Source organism: Natator depressus, chromosome 5 (genome assembly GCF_965152275.1).
Source record: "Natator depressus isolate rNatDep1 chromosome 5, rNatDep2.hap1, whole genome shotgun sequence".
Taxonomy (NCBI): domain Eukaryota; kingdom Metazoa; phylum Chordata; order Testudines; family Cheloniidae; genus Natator; species Natator depressus.
This window is the reverse complement of record NC_134238.1, coordinates 124,862,254-124,888,321: the sequence shown is the minus strand read 5'-3', so window position 1 is coordinate 124,888,321 and position 26,068 is coordinate 124,862,254. Positions and strand designations below refer to the sequence as shown.

The following is a 26,068-nucleotide window of genomic DNA, read 5'->3' as shown; positions in this document are numbered from 1 at the left end:
GTGAGCTACAGCTCACTTCATCGGATGCATAGCATATTGTGGAAACTGCAGAAGACATTATATGCTATGCATCCGATGAAGTGAGCTGTAGCTCACGAAAGCTCATGCTCAAATAAACTGGTTAGTCTCTAAGGTGCCACAAGTACTCCTTTTCTTTTTACGAATACAGACTAACACGGCTGTTACTCTGAAACCTGAAAATATTGGGAATTTGTCTCCAAAAGACAAACAAGAGGGGACTTGATGCAGTTATGAGCTCTTGCTCTACCTTTCTCACACAAAGTAGGGGCACTTAACAAAACTTAAGTGGCAGATTCAAGATTGATAAAGTGCTTTCACATAGATCGTTATTCTTCCCACCCCCACAGTACCTGACCACTTTAATACCTTTATCCTACCACTCCCCTGTGATGTCACTCCCTTTCCTCTCAGCCACCCCAGCTGGGCTTACAGGACATAGAAGCACATGGAGCAAGCCTACCAGCCTGCCCCTTTCCTATTGCTGACAAGCAGCTGTCTCTGAATCAGCAGGAAGGGAAAATAAGCAGGGGGCCTTCAATATGTTAGACCAGCAGATTGGCTGTGGGCAGCATGGCTCTATAGCTGCTCCTTTCCCCCAGAGCTTCCATCTGGCATGCTAGTTAGCTAAGATAGCCAGGATGGAGCTAATGTTCCCAAGTCAGTTTCAACTGGTTGTTGCAGAGAGGTGCTTAACTGCTTGAGATTAGAGCCATAGGGGGCTTTAAAGGTGTGGTCATTGCCATCAGGAAGCAAGGTAGATGTCCTCCTACCCACCAGTCTGTCACCTCACTGTAATGCCACACACAGTGGGTGAGGCCAGTGCTTTAGATCTTCTTTGGGAAAGTTAAACTGCCACTATAACAAGGCTAGAAGTTTGCTCCTGGACTGATCATTTCCCCTTTAGAAGGGAAGGTGGGGAAGCTACCTCTGTCTATGAGAAAAAAAAAAAGAGGACAGACATGTAACTCTTTAACAGACCTTTAATACCAGTACAGTTGAAAGTGACATCTCACTGCACAAGAGTACAGAGAGACTACAGTTCTGGAGGTTCTCTCCTCCCATTTGGGACAGAGGAAGGAAACATGAGGAAGAACATGCAATCACAAACAATGATCAACTCTAGATACTTCATGAGGTTTGGTCCAAAAAAAACACACATTTAAACATAATTAATCCAATTACTGCAAACACAGCTTCTCTGAGTAAGGTTAAGATATTGCATTTGTAGTGTTTCCATTGTGCTTTTCCTTCAGCGAACCAGTGGAGCCTGCTTGAGTGAAATAAGGATGGAGCGCATGCGGGACACATCTTTTGCCTGCTTACTAGACTTGGGATTAAAGTCACAGAGCCGAGCCACACGTTCCCACTCGGTGCCTGGGGAAGTTTCTTCCACATCATTCACAAAGGCTTCTTCAGCTGCCCTAGAAGCAATCCAATATTACATGTTAATGGTGGATCTGTATGCCTCCTGGAAGCCACTCCTTTCCCTCCATAGAATACGGTTCAGTTTTACACATTTCATAAGAAAAATGTAACCTGACAGCTGCTTGAGAACATTAAGGCTTGTTAAGCTCCCCGACCCCAACCTTGGAGATGAATAGGTTGCAGTAATCTGCTATGCACAAGCAGTGCAGAAAATTGCTGTGTAAAATGTTGGAATACAGGTGTTTGGTTTAAGAGCAGTTATGCAATCTTCACCTAAGTATGCACACAAAAAGTTTAAGACACTCTGACAGACAATTTAAAGCAATGCCTTGGTACATTTATTGTTTAAGCCTTCAACTTTTATCAGTTTGCTTTGGACATTTGCCAACTGGAAGTTTACCATCTACTGAAGTGCAAGATTGAGGAATAACTTCCATTTGGTTTACAGATACTCCAAGGCGTGCAGGCCATCGTAAAACTGTGTGCTGATGGTTCCCAATGGTGTAGAGAAGCAGTGTGGATTGAAGAGGAATTTAAGTCATAGCTCCCATGCTTGCATCTGCTATAGACTTACGAGGCATGTTTTGGCAAAGGGGAGGGTTACACTGAGTTCAGCTAAAAGGATAACATTTCCCCTTCTTTTATCCCAAATGTACTCAGTGAAGTCTTTTCAACAGGTAGGTTAGCAAGCGATAAGCAGTGTTATCCTTTTGGCATCCCTGTGCTGCTAGCAGCACTGCTCCAAGGAACATTAACCCTTTGATGCCTAGGTTAAGCAAATTGTGGGGCCCTGGTAGCCGCATAAGGGCTAAAGCAGTAAGCACTTTGAGAGAAATCAAACCAAATCCATCTACTCCAACAAGCAGTACAGAGAAAGCAATGACAATGATCATCCTATGGAAGGGAAGGGACAGCACTGGGCACAGGGATGATTTGAGTACAAACACCACTGAAGACAAGGGTCACTACAAACACTGCTACTTCATGTGATAAGACACTTAAGGGGGGCAGTGAAGATTTTTACTTAACTGTTCTAGGCTGTAGCAAGGATGGTTTATGTTTGTGCTTAAAGGTGAAGAGAAGAAAAGAAACAAGGAGAGAAAGTTTAAGTCAGATATAGAAAATGAAAATGAGCTTAATGCAGATGATAAGCTAGCTGGACATGCACTCGTAGCTCAGTCTACATTCAGGAAACATGCTGCCAGTTTTAGTCTGCAGCCGTTACACGGCACATTTCCTTTTGCATAGGCTACATGGAGACTGGTACAGGAAAACAAGTGTTTTAATACCACGTCTTTCAGTAGAAACTTCGAGGCTTCAGAACAAGATCAAACACCACCTGTAAATCCAGCATTTCACAAGTCTTGGCTTACATCCACCTACACTTAGGCCATCAATTCCACAGTGGAACTTCAATCTTAATTCACTCGGACAAAGCCATACTACTGTTCTCACCAGTACACCTTTAAAAAGGTGCTTTAGTATCTGAAATGGTCATCTTTGAATTCAAGTCTATAAATGTAAGGGAAGAAATTAAAGCATATGAACAAGCCAAAAAAAGCCACATTGTAATCCTTAAACCCATTAGTGAAAATGCCCATCATTCTTTGGGAGTTGGAGACCAGGGCTTTTACTTAGAAAAAGTAGAGCTAGACTGAAAGGCCCATGGGCTTACTTGTCTGTCTGCACACACAGCATTGTTCTCCAATGTTCTGGCTGTCTGGTTTCATATGCTGCATGTAATGGTGCTTTCACCACTCTATCCTTTGGGAGATTACCCAAATGGGAATGCTACTCAGGTGAAACTGGGCAAACAATCCTAACTTCCTCTCCACCACCCCGACTGCATATTAAGGCCTACTTTTCCACAACTGACTGCACAGAGTTAAGTGCTAAATAACTGGCTTGATTTTCAGAGGTGCTGAGCACTGGACATTCTCACTGACTTCAACACAAGCTTTAAGTACTCAGCACCTCTGACAGTCAAGTTAAATCCTTTTAGACCTCCCTCAAATCAAGCCCTCCAGCCTCAAGTGTTTGTTTGTAGGAAAGTGTTGCTTTTCTATTTAAGATCCTGTCTGTAGAGGTGGCTAGGGCCAAAAAGCAGCATCTGGGTGAGAAAGTACCAACACAGGAGAGGTTTGTTACCTCCATGCTCATAATACACCTTAGTGTGCAACCAAGCTTCCATTGGCCTGGAAGCAGGAGTTTAGTCTTGCTGTCATTTAGCAGTGTATTATTGGTGGTACGCATACTGCATGGGTTAGTACAAGTGATATCCAGTATGTCTCAGCTGACCCTCTACAGATCAAGGGGACATTTCACTCTTCAGTATTGCAGCTCAAATACCATGCTGTATGGTAGGAAGAACTGCTATATATACACCCATCAGCCTCTGATGCTGGACTCCAAATACACAGTTTAATGTAGTCACCAGATATATTAACTGTCTCTGAAGGATAACGAAGAGGATCAGACAGATAATTAGTAGTTAGGCAACATACACATAACCAATCACATCAGCGAAGGGTTGTTTGTAGAAAGCTTCATCTGCCACTCTAGGCAGCAAGTAGTCCAAGAGGAAGGCAAGCAGGCAGGAGAAAAGAGAGAAGAATGAGAAGCAGAGAATATAGCAGAAGACAGGTTAGGTAAAACAAGAGAACTGTATTAAACTAGATACCAAATCAGAGTGAATCTGTAGTTGGAGTCAATATGCTGAGCTGGAAAGTGACTAATATTCAGTTGCATGTTCTGCATCAAGTTTTCCCCATGGAGGAACAGCTCGACAAACTTTGAGATACCTAGCTGTAGACTGGAGACTCTGGACTAGTTCAGGGAGACAGATCAGGATGTACTGATTTAAACCAAAGCTGTGTAAAATCACTGATTTTACAGCAAGGAGGAAACCTTGATTTAAATGAATTTGTTTTCATTTGTACTTTTTATTTATTTTCATAGAATCATAGAAATGTAGGGCTGGAAGTGACCTTGAGGGGTCATCTAATCTAACTCCCTGCACTGAGGAAAGACCAAGTAAACATTGACCATTCCTGACAGATGTTTGTCCAATCTGTTCTTAAAACCTCCAATATGGGGATGAGAATTCCCTTGGAGCCAATTCCAATACTTAGCTACTTTTGAACTTAAGGATAGTTAAATCTCCCTTGCAGCTGATTAAACGTATTACTTTTTGTCCTACCTTTGGACAACATGGAGAACTGATCACCATCCTCTTTGTAACAGTCCTTAACATATTTGAGAACTGCTACTAGGTTCTCTCCCACCCAAAAGTCTTCAAGAAAACATGCCTTTTTTTTGGCCTTCCCTCACAGGTCAGACTTTCTAAACCTTTTTTTTTTTTTGTTGCTCTTGTTGATTGCCAAAGGTTGATGGCCATTAAAACATTCTGATGGTTAGATATAGCCTTTACATTAGATTTGGTGCGTACCGAGGATATAATGCACCTATATGTCTTTATTTAAGCAACTATATAGCTTAACATATATTTAAAAAAAATTACTGATCATGTACTAGATTAAGAAAATTACTTGTGATGTTTCAAGTTCTATCTAGATGGAAATTCAGAATTAATTAGAAGTGCACTAAAACATAAGAAAAACATCAAAAAGTCTATCAAAACATTTGCATTTCAAACTCATTTATCACGAGGTATTATTTGTAGTTTGTGAACTGATTTCTAGTTACCATGCCCTTTGAGATTTTAGAGCTAGTAGATTCTCACATATCTAGTTTTGAATTCATAGATCAGAAGATGAAAACAAGCTTTCCTGCTTTTTCAATTCTCAACTGGTTTCTTAACTTTGAATGAACTAGTCATTGCACTGAATCATTTCAGTTTATTCTAGTCAAAGAAACATTCTCTCTGCACCTGCAAGGGACAACTGCTGATGCAGCACTTCAACAGTTTCAGCCAGTGACTTCCACCAGCTCAGTGATTTGACTCTAAAACCTGGAAAAAATGTTCTAGATTTCTGTATTTAAATTATTATTTTAAGAGATCTATGTTAGGGCCTATGCTTTGTTTGTTTATTTTTAATAAATCTGTAATTTAAAAAAATTTTAAACCAGATATTTAACCACTCCACACTTCAGCGTGTATGTCCACTATATTGGAGACCTATTTAGTAACTTTGGATGATCCCACTTTTCCATCTGGAAGTCTTACAGAAGAGCCATCCGAAGGGCTGTAAAGATGGTCAATCACACCCATTTGGGCCTATGCTCTTCCAAGTTCACCATTACCACAATGGAGGAGGGGAATGAACCCCTCTTCCTACACTCTGAGCTCATCCCCCAGTTACCTCAGGGTTTACAGTACCTGAACTCCAGGACTGAGCTAAAGGAGAGGCTTTGATGACATTTTGAACTTCACTGTCAGTCTACCCAGCAATGCATTACTCAGACCATCAGCAGGAAGATGTGAGCAGTGTGGAAATTTCATTTGCATGAGAAAGAGTAAGGGGTGTGTGCTAGAGTTCAGAGGGGAAGCCCTCCATTTGATTACAAAATATTACTCTTCCCAACCCCATGGGAGCTTCAGCTCCTCTCTCACCTCACCAAAGAACCAGGCCTACCTCTCTTGCTCTCATCATGCAGAGGCTTCTCACCTGGGAGCAATGGTTAAGTGAGGGAGAGATAAGGAGTTAGACTGACCCCCTTCCAATGAGGGAGTTGCCCCAGGAAACTCAAGTTTAAAGAGACCAAGTGGACCGTTTGACAAATCTCTGTACTTCCAACATAATTTTGCTATCTAGTGGGCAAACCATTGACTGGTATGAGGGGTTTATTCTTAAGAACCCAACTTCTATATCCATTTTAAAAATTAAGACCATAGTAATGACTTTATATAGCATTGTTCAGCAGCTGAGAAGGAGGTATGGATCAGCGTTCATGTCGCATTCCCTGTCAGTACCTGGTCCAAGCCAGGGAAGCTAGTGATCCAATCAATGGACCAGACTCAGGGATGAATCCTGGTCAGGTGCCACCTGAGGCACGCTGCGCATATGCAGAGAGAAACAGAGAGGTTAAGAATTATTGGCCAGGTTTACAGCAAGCCAGTGCCAGAGCTGGGAGCAGAACCCAAGACTCATCTCCCTACTCCAGCCATTAGAACATGGCTACAAATTCAAGGAGGTCAGAATTATAATCAGAGAGTAAGATTTTGGGTCAAAGTCTGCCACACCACCATGCATCCTGTCACTAGAATGTTATTAGTATAGGAGGTCACCCCTCACTGGGGTATTGATACCTTCCAATCAATCAAGTCTCTACCCACCCAGTTGGCACAACAAGATGATTTATTTAAACTTACCCCGTGGGGGTGCTGAAGTATTGAGAGGTTATTGTGGGAAAGCCAAAAAATATGTTCTTGCCAGCTAGGCTGAGCAGGCCAGTCACAGAATATCAGAGTTGGAAGGGACTACAGGAGGTCATCTAGTCCAACCCCCTGCTCAAAGCAGGACCAATCCCCCACTAAATCATCTAGTCAGCACAAATTAAATCTCTTACCTTTGTGCTGGCTCTAAACTACACTGACTTGCTAGGCCACATTAAGCAAGGTCACATCTCCACGTGCCAAGAACATCCTCATGGAACAGACCACAAGATCTCCGATAAGATGAAGACACCCATTTACAACTAAGAACCCCCTTCACCAATTGAAATCTTACTGACAGCTCCCCTGGAGGTCCAAAAGCACTAGTGTGCCTTTATTCCGACAATGGATAGAGACAAGTATACAAGACGCCAACGGCACTCTGGCTACGTTTCATTCCTTCCACAACCAAACATTCCAATGAGCTGCAGAAAATCCTTACCTGTTGTTGGCTTTTGTTTTCTGTAGCTGTTCATCTTGTCTTGCATACCATTCTTCCAACTCCTTTATCGCCTTCTCTTTCCATTCTGCTTCCTGCTTTCGAGAGTTAGCATCTGCAGATTTAAGAGACACCATAACATGGCTTGTAAGCCAACACCATGCATTTTGGGGCTCTTGCAGTGTTTGAGACTTCAGACAGGAACCCCATGTCACGATTAAAATGATGCACAAGTTAAGCGGTACTGTGACCCAAACTGATCAGACAAGGGAAGTGTAAAAAGAGGTTAGGCAGATGCCTTGACATCTCCACACCACAGAACCCTTCAAGGAAGGGGTACCAGCAACTATCACTTTATGCTGAAGACATTTATTTCCTGCTGAAATTTTCCTCATACAAGAGGCAAAATGTAGCCACTTCAAGGTTACCTCTTCGAGGACAGGCTAAATGTGCTACTGAGCCTGGCTGGCGAAGGCTTGCTGCAAAAAGTGGCCACATGTGATAGCCTTATGTTAATCCTATTTGCAGACTAGCTAAACTATTCCCCACGCTCCCAACAAGTCTACTCATACATAGCTACTACAGAGCCAATCTGAAGCTGGATGCAGTTTGGCTGATTAAGAAAAGTAAATGCAGTAATCACTTATTTCTCCAAAGGGTATAAAATGATGCAGTTGTCTTGCCTAACCTAATGTATTTCCCTAACTTCTCCTACAGCAGCTGTACCAGCACCAGAATGGTACTTATTGGGCATCAGTGAAGCAGAAGACGACAGATTTTTGTGGGACTTTGAATTTAGGAGAACAAGTTCAGTTAACATGCCAGGGGCTTTCATCTAGTCGGTATCTACTGGAGAGCAATCCCATTAGCAGGCCACTTTAAAAACAAGATGGTACTTGTTGCTTTCCTCAACTAGGTTCTCAAAAACCTGGCTGCTTGCCACAAGTAGGACTAGCAACCAAGGCAGAGGAGGAGAACAGTGCCAGCCAGGCAGTAAGGGGGTGATCACCTTGGATAGCTCTGTGCTGCTAATAGCGTTCCTTAAGTCAAATACCTCTTCAGTGCCTTGTGAAGCAAACAGTGGGGGCCTGGTTGCAGGAAGCCTAAGAGAGGCATGCACACTTATCTTTCAGATAAGGCCAACTCCACCCACTCCAAAAGTAGGGCAGAAAAAGTAAGGATATTATCCCACTGAAGGCAGGGGTTGCTACAACACTGCAATTTCATGATATACCAGGAGAGCTATTGAAGTACAACACATTCTCCCCTGCTTGAAGTGAGAAGCTGGCCAGGTTGACCTGCTGGTAGACTCTAGGTGATAGCATTCACATTGAGGAATTCCTTCCAAACAGTCAGTTGACAGGTCACTAGTTTTAAACCAACCACTAAGATGGAGGTGGGCAAACTATGGCCTGGGGGCCACATCTGGCCCTCCAGACATTTTAATCTGGACCTCAAGCTCCCACCAGGAAGCTTACCCTGCTCCCGTGCTCCAGCCAGGGAGTGGGGTCGGGGTCTTGCCCCACTACGCACAGCTCCCCGCAGCAGCATGTCTCCTCTCTGGCTCCTATGCGCAGGGACAGCCAGGGGTTCTGCATGCTGTCCCCACCTCAAGTACCGCCCCCGCAGCTCCCATTGGCCAGGAACCACAGCCAACTGGAGCCACAGGGGTAGCGCCTGCAGACAGGGCAGCGTGCAGAGCCACCTGGCTGCGCCTCCTCATAGAAGCCAGAGAGGGGACATGCTGCTGTTTCTGGGAGCTGCCTGAGGTAAGCGCTGCCTGGAGCCTGCTCCCTTGACCCTCCCCTGTGCCACAAACCTCTGGCCCAGCCCGATCTCCCTCCCAACTCCTCAGTCCCAGCCTGGAGCACCCTCCCGCACCCCAACCCCCAATTTTGTGAGCATTCATGGCCTGCCAAACAATTTCCATACCCAGATGTGGCCTTGGGCCAAAAAGTTTGTCCACCCCTGCGCTAAGAGATCCTTTTGGTAATAAAGGACTTCAATGCCCTATTAAAGACTGTGCAAATGCAGTAAAATTGTAATGAGGGGCAACAGGCTTACACATGAACTGGCACTATGCTCCCCTCCATTTCTTGCTGACAGAAGGGAGGCTGTTTTCCTTTTGACACCCATTAAAACACGAGGCAGGTCACTCAGATGTGTTAGCTTCAGTTGAATGCCTTATGAAATTTGATCCAGTAGCAACAGACCCCAGAAGAGACAGCAAGGGGATGGTCCATGTTTAGCTAACTTGTATAAGCCACACTTACACCATACTCGGTATTTAGAGGCAAGGCCTTTGTCTTTCCATTGCTGCTGGACAGGGCTGAAGTCTTAAAGCAGATCCTGTCACCCTAGAGGTTCTGGCACATAGCAGTGCTAAAACCCCTTCCAGTCAGGCTGCAGAAAGAGGCTGAGTAGAGGTACCCTCTGCTTTGTATTTTCCTTTTAGTAGGGCTCTCTCCATGAGAGGTTTCAGGCAAAAGGGTGCTGCTGTGTGCAAGACACTGTTCAAGTCTCCAGACACCAATATGAAGGTCGCTATTGGTTAAGGAGGAGCAATTTTGAAATGGCCTGAGATTTCCAGTTCTGTTTTTTAAAGCTGGAAATCTCAGATGCTCAAGCAACTAGGAAATTCCCCCCTCCAGTGGGCAGCATCAAGCCAGCTCCCCATTAACAGGGAGTCTGATTGGGTAGTGTGTTGTCAACAAGAACTGAGGGTTAAGAATTTAAGATGGCAGATAGGCAAGTGAAAGTTAAAAATTCAACTCTTGTACGAAGGAATCAAGATAGAATTTGAACAGCAAGCCCGACAAAGAGAGACAGAAACCTCATGCTTTTCCTTACCAAGGACTTCTAGGCGTTCCTTTTGCTCCTCTCTCCATTTACGGATACTCTCTGGTTCTGACTGCAGTCGATCCACATGTGAAATAGCGGCATAGCAGTCTGTTGGCCCATTGCTCTCCTTAAAAATGGAAAATAATTGGAAAGTTTCATACAAGAACACACACTTTTAAATACCCTAAACACAAATGGAACGTGTTCCTTAGAAACGCCCAATAGCCTTCTCAAGTGTTAACAGGGCATGCCAGCAACAGATGCTTATAGTGGATTATGAACAAGGGTAACTAGCAAGGAGAGGCTTGCAGTAGGATTAGTGCTTTACTGGAGAAAGCAGCTAGAATCTTAGGCTAGGGAGCAGATATTTGTACAGACAGTTGCAAAATTACGGTGGACAAGGTCTACTGACTGCTTTGATAAAAATGGAGTTTGGACAAGAGGTTGTGTTTGGGCAGGGGGGACTAAAGAGGATAAACAAGCAATTAGAAAGAAAAAGCAGCCAGGAAATTAACTCCTCTTAGTGAAATTAAGATGTTCAAAGCACTGCAAATACCATTCATCCTCTATACGTGGGTGTTGTTCCCATTGTACACGGGGGGGGGGGGGGGGGGTGTCCTTCCAAGGGTACAGTGAGTGAGTGCTGGAATTAGAACTCAAGAGATCTCATTTTGCATCTCAGCCACGTTGCACAAAAAGGCCTGTTAGTATTTTAGCTTTCCCACTGCCAGTCACAATAAAAAGTCCACAGAGATCAGTTCTACATTCGCTTTGGAGCCTCAAGCAACATTGAGAAATGAAGTGTTCACTTAGGGTGTAAGTGGCAGAAATTGAAGTGGCTAGACCAAAGGCCAACCACTCATCTGAACAGGGTCATCTAATGAATCCTTTGCCCCAGGAAGCAACAGCATCAACAACTTGGACATTTGAAATTAACCACCAAGACAATTTTAGGTTACAATGAAGTATACTTAGAACATTCTTATCAAACCTATGACAGACTTTTTAAAGGGGTTTGTGGAGTGGTTTAGCCAGCCATATACACTACTGTCCCTATTTAGGAGAGTCTTAGCAATATCTGTTCTGCTTCGCCACTTGATAAAGCAGTGTCCATTATAATTCTGTCACACTGGACAGTAATGGCCTATTTGGCTAGTGGTTCAGAACTCTGATCACAGCTTTCACCCAAGCTATTTTAAAGAATAGAAAACACAGCGAGTTTGGATCCGATAATGCAGTGAGCATAGGATACAGACTGGGTTTTATGTTAAAAGGAACTGTTTAATGTTAGGATACTTGTCTTAGTCAAGTGTTCTCTCTAGGCTTAGAAGGACTGGATTTTTAATAAGCAAATATTGGTAAACAGGTATGATATATACACAAATTGAAGTTAATAGATGGACAAAGAAAGAAAATGTTACTTGAGAACTTAGTTTGATTTAAGGATATTTACTTTGCATATTTTGCTGTGTGATGTCAGTGTTTTAACAGTGATAAACTTTTTATTTTAAATCTCAACATCTACTAAAAAAAGAAAAAAGTACTTGTGGCACTAGTCTAAGGTGCCACAAGTACTCCTTTTCTTTTTGTGGATACAGACTAACACGGCCGCTATTCTGAAACTCAATATCTGCTGTCATTAAATTGTCATGACACCCCCCGTAAGTCCCCACAGCTGTGAAAATTTATAAAAAATTCAACATGATTGCTTAAGCATTTAAGTTATAAAACAAACACCGAGTTCTCCCCTGCTCTTTATGGAAGGCCACAGAATCTTTAGCTTGTGCTTAGTCAATGCTGACCGTGATTAAACTTGTTAGTCAAAGCATAACACCTCTAGTAATGTAGTGCCAGCCCTAAGTACCAACTCAAGTCCTAATGTGGGACCTGAGTACATGGCAGTCTTCCAAGAGGAAGGCATGTTGCCAATTAAAATAGGATGTCAACATGGATTTTTGCTGTAATTTGTCTTCCACCTGAAGATGGAGTGTACTCAAATTGCCCGGCAGCTATGGAATCTCAGAGTATTACAAAATTTGAGACTGGATTAGTTTTTTCCCTTCATTAATAAGTCAGGAGATTTAAGTGTAATAAAAAGGCAAACAGTGGGGAACATTTCTATTTAGATTAAGAAAGCTAGTTTAAGCTTTAGTTTAAGGCTAGAAACTGCTTTTGAGAAGTCACTTAGAATACCTCCTAAATGTTAATTTCACCCAACAGGTTTTAATTGTTTGAGAGAGATCTCCTTTCAGTTTACCTGATAGAGCTCCCCATTCATCACCCCATCGACAGCATCTGTAAGGTAATGGTGACTGTAGTTAGACAGGTCTTGAAGAAAACATTAAAAATCACAATACCAAAGCCTTAATATGATTAGGCGTATTAATTGTAACATTTGCAGACGATACAAAATTACTCCTCAAGAGACTGTAGTCAGCTTTGGACTTCATTATGAGTTACAAAGGGATCTCACAAAACTGGGTGACGGCAACAAAATGGCAGATGAAATTCAGTGTGATAAATTCAAAGTAATGTACATTGCAAAATGTACTCCTAACTATACATACAAAATGATGCGGTCTAAATTAGCGGTTGTCACTCAGGAAAGACATGTTGGAGTCATCGTGGATAGTTCTCTGTAAACATCTGCTCAGTCGAAAAAGCTAACAATGTTAGGAACCATTAGGAAAGGGATAGATAAGACAGAAAAATATATTGCCTCTAGATCAATCTATGGTACATCCACACCTTGAATGCGGTGTGCAGTCCTTGTAGCCTCAGCTCCAAAAAGACATTAGAATTGGAAAAGGTACCAAGGATAAACAAAAATGATAAGGGGTATGGAACAGCTTCTAGATGAGGAGAGATTAAAAAGACTAGGGCTGTTCAGTTTAGAAGAAAAGACTAGTGAGAGGGATATGAGAGAGGTCTATAAAGTCATGACTGGTGTGGAGAAATTCAATAAGGAAGTGTTATTTATCTCTTCACAGAAGAATTAATTAATTCCAGGAATTAATTCCAATGGAATTAACAGGCAGGTTTAAAAACAAACAAGAGGAAGTATTTCTTCACACAGTCAACCTGTGGAACTCTGTGCCAGGGGATGGTGTGAAAGCCAAAACATATAACTAAATAATTAATGGAGGACAGGTCCAATCAATGGCTATTAGCCAAGATGGTCAGGGACACAACTCCATGCTCTGGTTGTCCCTAAACCTCTGACTGCCAGATACTGGAACTGGAGGACAGAAAATGGATCAGTCGATAAATTGCCCTGTCCATTCCTTCTCAAGCATCTGGCACCAACCACTGGTTGAAGACAATATATTGGGCTAGATGGACAATGGGGGAAACCCAGCACAGCCACTCTTATGTTCTTAGAGATTATAAAGCAGGTAAGGAGTTGCGTAAAGTTTTGGTATAGCGTTGTTGAAATGTGTGCAGTGATTCATACAATCCTATGCAAGTTTCGCAAGGAATTTCTGTTCTCAATAGCCAGCATTCAGTGAGCTAAGGAGGCAGGGTTGTATGGAACATCTGATCATGTAATTACATATGCATGAGAGAGCCAATTGAGGTTGCACAAGCAACCTTAAATCTGGAGTTTAACTTTTGAATGCTCAACTTTGCAATTCTAGCAAAGTTCAGTTTTCTTGTATAATTACACCGCTGTAGAAACATGGCCTCTGCAGATGAATTTCAATACTATACATTAGTTAATATTGCTGACTAGAAGTATGAATGGAATGTCCCCAAGGAGGAGGATGTACATGCACCTTTGCATTTTAGGACTACTTTTGTGTCTAGACATTGTAAAACAATTCTCTTAGTATTAGAAAGCAGTGAAGACAGAAGAAAGCAGTGAAAATGGTGGTAAGTTCCTTTCTGCATGTTAGTTCTTTGAGCGTCTCAAAATTTGCAACTGAATACAAAGTCAGCATACTGATCCCATCTCATCCAGGCGTACCACCATTACCTCTTCTGTATACAGTACCAATATTCACCACAAGCCAACACAAAAGCACGAAAATAGAAGCAGTACTAGAAGCCAAGCATTCTCTTATTGCAACTTTATTCAGGTACAGTGTTTGCATAATTCAGTAACAGCGGTCTGGAATAACCGTCTGTTTGCCAGCCTTGGGCCCAGTACAAATAATGCTGAGTTGTGCAGCAGCCAGCCTTTGCTCTGGAAATATGGAGCGTCTGTTGCTTTCCTTAGGAGAAAAACTTAAATATAGCCTGCCTGGGAGCCTTTCCATCAGCCAACAATACCAAAGCCGCTCAGTGTGGCTTTGGAGCCAGTGGCAGATTTAGACAGACAGGCTACAAGAATTGCCTGTGCCATTGCATCCTGAAGTCCCTCCAGTAACCAATCCTGTTGTGCATGCTGGCACTTTGAGGGACCTAATCGCCTTGCTGTAACAGTCTCAGCTTGGAGCTGCAGGGAGAGGAGATCTGACACTCTGGTATGCAATGCATTTTGAGATGTAACAAATGAACCCCAGAGTCAATTAAATGTTAGTGGATCTGGGCTGCAGAAGACAGTGGCAAAGCCTGAAGAAAAACACTTGAAGCTGAAGCTCTGAGAGGCTGGAGTTAGGGAGGTAGAGAACTTTCTTAGATGTCCCACTGTGTGTGTGTTGGGGAGGAGAAAGGAGCGGAAAGAGTGGGGGAAAATGAGTCTTAAGAGCCATGAAGAATTTCCTCTGCACATTTCAGAGGTCTGCAGCATAAGCTAGGAGGGAGACAAAGGCCAAAGGAAAATATAGGGCTAGCTTAAAGAGGGGAGGAAAAACAGGTCCTGAAAGAGGACTTAGTGAGAAAATATTTTAATTCAGATTGCAATAAAGAGACATCTAGAAGAGCAAAAGAAAAGCAAGGAAATGTGTCTAATGTTTGATGCCCCAAAGGCCAGGCTGGGGTAACTCTCAAATGTACAAATCAGATTTGTGAGCTAAGGCTATGTCTTCACATGGAGCAGTTTAAAAGAGCCAAAGGCTCTTTATCTAGGGCACCAGATACTCAAGGTAAGGCCCAATTGGTAGATCAAGGATCTCTTCATGGACAACAGTTCAGAACCAATGTCATCATGTTTCTCTTTAGTATGACATGCCGCTCAGTTACCAACACAAAACCACATACTGTTAACATGAAAGGCCATGCCAGTTATTGCTATCAACTCCCACTCAGCCTTGTCATGCCCTAGTGACCATTAGTATTTAATCCAATTACTTCCAAAGTGTTCAGTGCGGTGCTCTTAATTTAGTCCATCCCTTACTAATCAGAGTGGTTTTCCACAGCACTGTCCAATGTGGTTTTTCAGTTCATTTTCCAATGTGTCAGACACTATACTCAAGACTTCACACATACAGCTCAGATTCAGCATTTTTCCAACTTGTTCCATTACTCCTAGTTGCAGCCGCCTTGAATACTCCTTTCATAGAATCATAGAATATCAGGGTTGGAAGGGACCCCAGAAGGTCATCTAGTCCAACCCCCTGCTCGAAGCAGGACCAATTCCCAGTTAAATCATCCCAGCCAGGGCTTTGTCAAGCCTGACCTTAAAAACCTCTAAGGAAGGAGATTCTACCACCTCCCTAGGTAACGCATTCCAGTGTTTCACCACCCTCTTAGTGAAAAAGTTTTTCCTAATATCCAATCTAAACCTCCCCCATTGCAACTTGAGACCATTACTCCTCGTTCTGTCATCTGCTACCATTGAGAACAGTCTAGAGCCATCCTCTTTGGAACCCCCTTTCAGGTAGTTGAAAGCAGCTATCAAATCCCCCCTCATTCTTCTCTTCTGCAGACTAAACAATCCCAGCTCCCTCAGCCTCTCTTCATAAGTCATGTGCTCTAGACCCCTAATCATTTTTGTTGCCCTTCGCTGGACTCTCTCCAATTTATCCACATCCTTCTTGTAGTGGGGGGCCCAAAACTGGACACAGTACTCCAGATGAGGCCTCACCAGTGTCAAATAGAAGGGAACGATCACATCCCTCGATCTGCTCGCTATGCCCCTACTTATACATCCCAAAATGCCATTGGCCTTCTTGGCAACAAGGGCACACTGTTGACTCATATCCAGCTTCTCGTCCACTGTCACCCCTAGGTCCTTTTCCGCAGAACTGCTGCCTAGCCATTCGGTCCCTAGTCTGTAGCGGTGCATTGGATTCTTCCATCCTAAGTGCAGGACCCTGCACTTATCCTTATTGAACCTCATCAGATTTCTTTTGGCCCAATCCTCCAATTTGTCTAGGTCCTTCTGTATCCTATCCCTCCCCTCCAGCGTATCTACCACTCCTCCCAGTTTAGTATCATCCGCAAATTTGCTGAGAGTGCAATCCACACCATCCTCCAGATCATTTATGAAGATATTGAACAAAACCGGCCCCAGGACCGACCCCTGGGGCACTCCACTTGACACCGGCTGCCAACTAGACATGGAGCCATTGATCACTACCCGTTGAGCCCGACAATCTAGCCAGCTTTCTACCCACCTTATAGTGCATTCATCTAGCCCATACTTCCTTAACTTGCTGACAAGAATACTGTGGGAGACCGTGTCAAAAGCTTTGCTAAAGTCAAGAAACAATACATCCACTGCTTTCCCTTCATCCACAGAACCAGTAATCTCATCATAAAAGGCGATTAGATTAGTCAGGCATGACCTTCCCTTGGTGAATCCATGCTGACTGTTCCTGATCACTTTCCTCTCATGTAAGTGCTTCAGGATTGATTCTTTGAGGACCTGCTCCATGATTTTTCCAGGGACTGAGGTGAGGCTGACTGGCCTTTCCTTGAGGGTTTACTCTTTTGAATAGCTGTTCTAATCCCCATTCCAATCTAGTAAACCAAGTGTTCCCCTTCATTACACAGAAAAGCCCCACGGCATGTGGAAGTGATTCTGTGGCATGCTCTCCTAGCAAGAGGATGATGAAGGCCTTTCATATGAAAGCTGCTCAACTAGGTCTCTACACATTCAGGGAGGGGAGGGGAGGGTACTACAGCCACCCACAGTCCTGAAAAAGGGACAGGGGTTACCTACATCAGCAAGCTGTCCTATTCCCCCCCTCCCCGGGCTTGTGCCAATTTAGGAAACCAGTCCCTGCAGGGACCATGACAGTGCAGCCAGGAACCCAGGACGACATACTGTAGTTCTGTAGATGGCCATGACTTCTAACAGGTGTTCACAAGATTTGCGTAGAACCCAAGATTTCTACAAATTTAGGGATTTGAAACTCCACCTGTACGGAGGCAGCCCACTCAAGAAAGGGGCAGGTGAGGAGACTAGGCGGCAACTTCACATTTCCTGTCCTTTAAACAGGTTAGTCTTCTACCCTATTTTTCTGAGTAAAACATTTTACAGTTACCTGAACCTTCCTTTCTAGTGTACTTCTAAAACAGTTCCCCGAACTAGGATTTCACAGATGACCCTACCATTTCGTAGGAGTGGTCTCTATGTGTATCAGGAAAACAAAACAAAAAACCTAGTGGAATTGGGAAATAGAAGACACTCCTTGCCTAATGTTAAATCATTAATTTAAACAGAAGTAGCAGAACAAGGGTTTCATTTTTGTACCAATTACTTAAAGAAACCTGAAATAGACCTGGCTGTTAAAGAGCCAAGAGAAGTCACCACCATGTTACCCTAAGTGTAACTGGCAGAATTTAAGCAACTGTGTTAGGAATACAGCTTGAGTAGGAAAGCAGGTCTCATGTATGAAAGAGCTAGAGCTCGTCTCCCCTACATAGCCAGCTAAGAAGCTCCATTTAATGACAACATATTTCCCCTTCTGAGATGTATTAGTTTGATTGTGAAACTTGACACTATTTATAGGACCAGAATTCCTTTAAAGGGCTATAATGGAACATATACCTAATATTAGACCAGGGGTCGGCAACCTTTCAGAAGTGGTGTGCCAAGTCTTCATTTATTCACTCTAATTTAAGGTTTCACATGCCAGTAATACATTTTAATGTTTTTTAGAAGGTCTCTCTATAAGCCTATATATTATATAACTAAGCTATTGCTGTATGTAAAGTAAACAAGGTTTTCAAAATGTTTAAGCAGCTTCATTTAAAAAAAATTAAATTAAAATGCTGATCTTACACTGCCGTCCCGCTCAGCCCGCTGCCAGCCTGGGGTTCTGTTCACCTAGGCCGGCCCCAGACTGACAGCCCAGGTCCTGGTGGCAGCCCTGCCCAGCCCACTGCCAGTCTGGGATTCCGGCCCTGCCCACAGAATGGCTACCTACCTTCTCCCTAGTTCTAGCCCATTCTCTTCCTCTCTCTCTGCACTGAGCTGAGGGTGGGAGTGCACTGAGCACAGGGCTGGGGGTGAAGGTGCAGGCTGGGGTGTAAGGTCTGGCCAGGAGCCAGAATGAGGGAGAGGGCTCAGGGTTGGGGCAGGAGATTTGGGTGTGGAGTGCTTACCTGGGCAGCTCCCATTTGGTGTGAGAGGTGCAGGTGGGAATGTGGGGGGGGGGGGGGGGTGCAGGAGCTCCTGTTTGGTGCTCAGGGTGGGAATGTGGGGTGTGCTAGAGTCAGGGCTGGGGTTGTGTGTGGGGGTGCAGGAGTCAGGGCAGAGGGCTGGGGGTGCGGGCTAGGGTCATGGGGGTGCTCCCAGCCTCCTGCCCAAAGCAGCTCACGGCAGGGGGCTGGAGGGGATATGCCCCGATTCCACCCCCCTTTCCCAAGGCCCCGTCCCCACCTCTTCTCTGACTGCCTCCTCCCCAGAGCAGTGAGCGCACTGCTTCTCCACCTCCTCACAAGGTTCATCAGCTGATGGGCGAGGGAGGCGGGGGGGGGAGGAGAGGAATCCAGCACACTGGGGGAAAGAGGCAGCAGAGCAGAGGAGCTTGCCTGCCCTGCAGCAGCAGCTGCAAGGACCAAGCTTCTTCACCCTGCCCCTACCGGGGCTGGTGGCTGGGACCTGGCAGGCAGCGGTGTGCCATTAAAATCAGCTCGCATGCCATAGGTTGCCGACCCCTGTGTTAGTTCTTTGCAGTCATACTGTCAGACTACTCTGTCTATTAACTGGCTGGCTCCCAGGAGTGTGCATTGCTGGGTAAACAATCTGCAGTTAAGATGTTATCCCCACTACAGCAAGTCAAAGCAAGGGCTGACTAGTCAAAGGACAGACAACACTGAACTTTTGGGGACAGGCCTTTCTACCTTGTCAATGTCCCATTTAAAATTATCTAATTAACATTGTTGAACTGTTTTTCCTTCCTTGCAAATTACACTAGTTAATAGAACATACAAGCTTACTCAAGTGTGATGGACATTAAGCTGTAACCCAATGCCCGGTAAACCTGCAAACACTAAGTTTTAAACACGTATTCTAGAAAAGGTCAGCTCAGCAAATACCCCGAGAATCTTGCATCCCTAACTGTGACACCTTTGCATTAACCCCAGATGGGGGAACAACATCAACTTCATCATCACAGGGGAAAAAATTAGTAAATGCACTTGAAAAATATGCTCTTAGGAAGACTAGATTTTTGTTTTATTCCACTCCTCTCCCCCAGCTTTCTTCATTTCAGTCAGCATTGATGGGGTGCAGTAGCAGAAGAGCAATCAAGCCAGACAACAGCCCAAATCAAGACTATCCCATCTCACCCCCTATAAAAGCTTCCACTACCTCCTCCATTGCTTGGAAGGCTCCAACTTAATACCCACAAGATTCTCTCCTGTGGAAGAGGTAATGAAGAGAAGACTCAAGTATCCCAGCCAGTCAGTTATTTAGGAGGGAGCCCACCTGAAACCTTCTGCTTTCTCCAACCCCACAAACCTCCAATTTCTATTATGCCTTTTTGTCCTGCTGCTAAAGAGAACCACAAGCAGAGGGTCTACAAAGTAGATTCCAGACCCTGCTCTCCCCAGAGAACAGTGAGTTACCCTTCAGCACCCATTAATTCTTACCAGGTTTTCAATACAACCCCTATCTCATAAGAGGGCAGCTGGAAGTCTACTGCTGCCCCCCTTCTCTTCCAGATGTTTGCAGAGGCTTTGGAGCGAGGTTACACAGACACTCCCAAAAAAGCATATGTATGGGGGCTCCTACAGTAGTATATTAAAGTTAGGGCTAGTCTACGCTGGCAATGCTAAAGTGCTGTCACGTCAGCGCTTTAATGTGGCTTGTGTGGTCGCGGCAGAGTGCTGGGAGAGAGCTCTCCCAGCGCTCTTAAAAAAAAAAAAAAAAAACCACACACACACACACCCCCAAACAAAAACCCACATCCAGCGCTGGTGCACTGTCTACACTGGCACTTTACAGCGCTGCAACTTTCTTGCTGGGGGTGTGAAAAAACACCCCCCCCCAAACGCAGTAAGTTTCAGTGCTGTAAAGTGCCAGTTTAGACAAGCCCTTAAACTACAGCATGTACAACTGCAAAAGATAGGTCCGAGTTCAGAAAAACCCAGTCTAAAGCATTTGCAGAAGCAACTGCAGACCAAAAATGCAACACTCCCAGAATAGTCACTTCACACTAAAAGAACAATAATGAGGTAGTCAGACTCCCTGTGAAAACTGGGAAAGTGACTGGAAAGAAAATTAGCAACCGAAGAGTGCCCACATAGTCTTCTTTAGACACCGACATCCGCAGTAGGGACACCAGTAAGCAGTTCGCCCATCTCTGCTAGTAATCATGTTATATTTACTATTCTCCCATTAACTGAGTAGCAACTGTTTTGGAACACATTATACATGAATACGGCTAAGACTCTGTCACAAATATTTTTAGTAAAAGTGATGGACAGGTCATGGGCAATAATGAAAAATTCACAGAAGCCCGTGACCTGCCCCGACTTTTACTAAAAATATCCATGACAGAATGTGGAGCCTGGGCATCTGCCTTGGGCTGGGAGCTACAGGGGACCCCACCACACATGAGGGGCCAGAACTACAGGGTCCCCCTCCTACAGCAGCTCCCAGCTGCAGGGGCCCCCCCTGCCACCCAGGGGCTCCCACCACCTGAGGTGACTGGGGTACCCCACAGCTCCTTGCCTCCACAGGCAGCAGGGGACCCTGCAGCTCCCAGCTGAGGCTGGCTGAAGTCACAGAGGGCTTTGGAAGTCATGGATTCCGTGACTAAATCGCAGCCTTATGCGTGAGCCACCAATATAGCTTAGTGTGGTGTTGGTTTCCACAGTGCTTCTTATGGAAAGAAAAAACATGCTGACATGCTGATGCAGTTTTCTTGCTATAGAAGTTAAGATCAATATCCAGGCGGTTTATTTTCATAACCTGAACTGCAACACATACAAAAAAGCCCCACACACCCACCACACGCAACAGTTCTTTACGCTTTGTTCGACCAGAAGATCTTTGCAACCTTGGAAGACAGGAGATATCTACTTCTGAATAGTAGCTTGCTCTATGGAAAACTAAAGGTTAATTCTAGCTGGAGCTCTCCAGATAACCAGGCAGTTGCTGCAGTTCAGCTGCCAGTGCTCAAATGGAGAACAGTGAATCCTTTTGTTGTTTTAACCCTTTCCCTGTTATGTTCCTATGGCAGAGGAAGTCTAAAGCAGGGACCAACACCCAGTTGGCTCAGCTGTGAGAACAACTAGTAGATGGGGATGTGGTGATCTGGGGAACCAAGGAGAGAGTGGTGTGGATTGTGGGATTCCACACAGAAAAATAGGCACAGGCCCATCACTGGGAAAGGGGTACCTAACGAGAGACATAGTGAGGATCAAAATTGGTCAGAAGTTTGATATGGCTCCATTTTTACACTTGTCCCGTGTCTTGAGAAATCTTGTAAAGTTCCACCTTTCCTTTGGTTTGATTTTTAACTGAGCAAGTGGAATTTCTTTTACATGCCCAAGCAGCCAGCTGAACACTGCGCTATTTTTTTTATTTAAAAAGCATACTTACAAGCTCCTCCAGCATACCCTTTCACAAACACCCAAGCTGAAGCTGGTGATTACTTTTCACTGCATAATTTCATTTTTTACATTGTAATTAGTTATTTCCTGTGGAGGTACCTATAATCTCATTTCATGACTACTGTATAAAGTCAGATTTTACTCTGGTAATACAGTGCCTTACATATAACTCAACCTATCTGGTATTGTCTGTAAATAAGGCAGTTAAATGGTTAAAGTTAAAAAAAGTAAATCCACAAATCCCCTGCTGCTGCGCTTAAGTATTTAAAATTAACAGGGTGCAAAAAGCAGTTTGCTTGCAGTCAGCCAATTACTTGTATTGTGCAAAACTATTACATCTCACCAAGAAGAGTTGGACAGCTGTCCTGATACACTTTTGTTGTAACCTTTATGCAGTTTTATAGTCAGAGGTGGAACTAAGGATTCTGAGTAACCTCACCTCCCAGAGAAGCAGGTCAGTAGGAAGGTTCAAATTCTTGGAGTCATGAGAACTAATTACAGCAGCTCAAACTGAAAGTCAGCCTTCTGTACTGGATTTTAGGGAAAGAACACCCATTAAATTTTAATTCAAGTGGAACTGAATGACCGATCTTCCCAACTAAAATATCAAGTTCTATTTTATAATCCTCTCCTACTCATTTGTTCTAGAATCTATTAGAAAACAGGATTTTGTCTTTTCTATAGGGATGTCTGAAGTGTGACTGTCATTTAAAAGAGAAACTTACTAAAAACTTAGAGTTTTTCATGTCAAGCCAAATTAGTTTTGGAAGGTTCACCAGGGTTCTCTGTATTAGAGAAGGATTCATAACAGTGAGATAGCAACACTATGGATGTGGAGCAAAGGCTGACTTTAGACCAATTTATTTCAGAGTTGCTCTACTGGAGAAAGGAAAGATTGCAGGGGACATGAGGAAGCTCCCCATAGGGGAAGTACTTCTCTGTGAAAATGAAGAAATTGTTTCTTGCTTTTTCAACAGTCACTTAGGCTGGAAAGAAGTTACAGCTGTATGTCATTTAGAGACCTACTCATTTTAAGACATTAAAATCTATGCTTACATCAGTTAGGTTACCAAAGACTTCATGATAAAAAACAAGGTGCTTGCTCCTTATAAATTCATCTGCTGCTTATTCCTGGTTGAAGTCGGAGTGCTCTGTGAAGTCGCTCATCTACACAGGCACTAATTGCTATCAGAGCAGGATGGACTTGGGGCAGGAAATAGAAAACAGGACCAAATACCAGAGCTCAGGAAATGACTTCATGTAAACATCCCTAGTAGAAAGTTGTTAGAATACACTGCACAGAAGGTTTTAGGCTCCATTATGAACACCGACAAAGAAGGGCTGCATCCGTGACTAGTTTAGAAGTAGCCCTTAATGGAATAGTAAGCACCATGGAAGCTTTACGTCTGGAAGTCTCATGCTCTTCCAGTCCACCTAGCCATCCCAGCTAGACTCTACAGAGTAGAGGTGTTCAGTTAAGGGACTATACGAGATAGGAAAAAAGCAAACTCAATCATCCAGTAAATCTCCGACTTCAAAGCTATACAGAAAGAGGATTTTTTTATATTTGAGATGTTGTAATCCATCAAGTACTTAAAAAAAAATTACATTATTCAACTTAAAATATGGAAACAAGTAGCAAATCTAGCAGAGTTTGAGTACCCATAAAAGTGTAATGGAGAAAAATAGACACAAGGTGGGTAAGGTAATATCTTTTATTGGACCAACATCTGTTGGTGAGAAAGAGGTCACCTGAAGAACTGTGTAGCTCAAAAGCTTGTCTCTCTCACCAACAGATGTTGGTCCAATAAAAGATATCACCTCACCCACAGTGTCTCTAATATTCTGACAATGCTATGCTGTATACATACATGGAGAAGAACGCAAGACCAACATACTCAATATAACTAATACGTCAACAAATTTTAGCTTGCTGAGAAATACAAAGAGCACCATTCCTTTGGAGAAAAAGCAGGATGCATTATGCAAAGGCAATTTTTCTAAGTTAGAAAGAGGTACAAAGGTTACTAAGAAACAATGACTGAAAGCTACATAAATTAAACATTAGCCCAGTGGCTAAAAAACATTATAACTGAAAGAGGCGATCACAAATGCTTCAGAGCTTAGCTTGTCCTTGGTGGAAATAATATAAGGTATAGTATATACTGGATCAGTCAGTCTCATCTACATTTTTCAGACAAGCTCAACATCAGCTTCTGTTTGTGCACCTAAATGAAATGGCCAGATTTTCATAACTGCTCTTTTCTACATCTGGTTCCAAGCCTCCACTTCTCATCTAAAGAAGAATGTTTAACTAAACCTGGAGGATGCAACTCCAGTACTGGGGGCAATACTGGAGCTTGTCACTGTATCAAAGCTTCCTCCGTTAAATCTTTTCAACTTTATAGAACGTACTAATTTAGTGACATCAAGTCTGTGCTTCTATGCATCCTTCAGCTAATCTCAGTGTTCCAATATCCATGGTACATTGGTCTATTTTTGTCTCAGGAATCCTGACCAGTTCAGAGTAAAGCTAAAGATTCACAAAATTAAGACTGAAGTGTTAAATTCAATACAGGACCATCGTGCTGTTTTAAGCAGCACTATTTTGGTTTGCAAGTCCATAAACTGAGGCTAATAATGGTTCTTTCAAACCAATCACAAATAGATGGGGAAAGTACTGTTACTAAGCTATAGGTCTATAGTACTGAAGAATCTGTTTTGCAAGATGCAAGGAAAGTAAGATATTCTTAAAATATTAAACAGAATTCACTATTCATTTTAGAGCAATATTAATACTAGCAAACCAGAAATTCTACAATTTACAATATTAAGTTTAATTTAGTTGGGGATCAGTCCTGCTTTAAGCAGGGGGCTGGACTAGATGACCTCCTGAGGTCCCTTCCAACCCTGAGATTCTATGATTTGAAATTGCTAGATTTCATTGATTTAGTAGTTTTTAAAAGGAACTATTTTCAAACACTTGAGAGAGAAATGATAATATCATGCACTGATATGGGAGGCTTAAACAGTGTAACACACTGAAGCGAAGGGCTAAACAGACTTTTCAGGACAGCGCATCTGCCTACAGAATACTTCTGCCTGGGGAATTCTGCTTTAGAAAAGATGCCTATTCATGTAGTGTACAACCACTACCCAAAGCCAGACGTGTTGCAACTGCTGCCACTCTCATAAGGGGAGTGATGTTATTGGCCAAAACTAGTTTTATCCGTTCATCTACAGGATTCTAGGGAGAATTAGGAAGCTCAGGCAGGAGCTAGAAAGACTGAACAATGGTTACTCCTGCTTCTGTACACAGCTACTCAAGCGCAACGGCAATCAGGTGCTACCACAGAAGAGATCAAAAGGCCCAAAAGACTCGAGAGGTCAGACAGAGCCCCGGCCCCAGGAGAAGCCAAAGCCACAGGTACTGCGCCACGGTCACCTGGCCAGTGGGTTGGTCTGGGCAGGTCCCGACTCCCGGGGCGACAGCGGTGGCTCTGGACGGCCACGTCTCAAGCGTTGCTACAGAGCAGCTCGGGAGCGGCCCGAGTGACGGCTGGGGAGTGGGAACAAACCGACTGCAGCGGAGCCGCTGCGCCTTGCCAGACAGAGTGCCCCGGCCCGGCCGCCGGGCTCGGCCCAGCCTCGCCGGAGCCCCACGAGCCGCCCAGCACCGAGGCCCACAGGGCAAGGCCCTGGCCCCGCGGGAATCGCCCCGGGGCCCGAGCGCAGAGCGGCCTCCCCCCGCGGCGCTGGAAAAGGGGCCCTACCCGGCGATGGCCCGCCGTGGCCCTGCAGCCCCGCCGGCACCTCGCCGCTCTCCAGGATGCTGAAGCCCTCGTCGTTCTCGATGCCCGCGATCTCGCTCTCCTGCTGGGCCAGGAAGGCGGCGGCCGGGTCCTCCTCGCCGCCGCTCAGCGCCCCGTTGCCCACGCCCGGGCTGTCTCCCGCCGGCGGCTGGGCGGGCGGCGCGCCGAACAGATCGAACTCGGCCATGGCAGCAACGGACGCGGAGCGCAACGGCCGAGGCGCGAGCAAGGACGACTTCC

The 26,068-nt window shown here is 44.2% G+C and overlaps 1 protein-coding gene across 3 annotated transcripts; it reads right to left on the bottom strand.

Annotated features, from left to right (window-relative positions):
* Positions 1 to 987: 987 nt before the first annotated feature.
* Positions 988 to 26,068, bottom strand: CLTA (clathrin light chain A). Of its 3 annotated transcripts, XM_074953579.1 has the most exons (7): positions 25,790 to 26,068; positions 12,379 to 12,416; positions 10,131 to 10,248; positions 7,284 to 7,395; positions 3,951 to 4,004; positions 2,476 to 2,511; positions 988 to 1,442 (listed from the first exon to the last, which is right to left on the bottom strand). In XM_074953579.1, exons 1-7 carry the CDS (start codon positions 26,013 to 26,015, stop codon positions 1,271 to 1,273), a joined length of 756 nt encoding a protein of 251 aa, XP_074809680.1. In that variant the 5' UTR covers positions 26,016 to 26,068; the 3' UTR covers positions 988 to 1,270. The 3 variants fall into 3 exon arrangements, with proteins under 3 accessions (XP_074809680.1, XP_074809681.1, XP_074809682.1); XM_074953580.1 differs by lacking the exon at positions 2,476 to 2,511 and having other exon boundaries at positions 25,790 to 26,067; XM_074953581.1 differs by lacking the exons at positions 2,476 to 2,511; positions 3,951 to 4,004 and having other exon boundaries at positions 25,790 to 26,064.

Coding starts and splice junctions, on each gene's coding strand:
- CLTA (XM_074953579.1), bottom strand. CDS start 26,015: ATGGCCGAGTTCGATCTGTTCGGCGCGCCGCCCGCCCAGCCGCCGGCG. Junction 12,417..25,789: donor CCACGGCGGGCCATCGCCGG/GTAGGGCCCCTT, acceptor ATTACCTTACAG/ATGCTGTCGATGGGGTGATG. Junction 1,443..2,475: donor CCTTGCTACAGCCTAGAACA/GTTAAGTAAAAA, acceptor GATTGCTTCTAG/GGCAGCTGAAGAAGCCTTTG.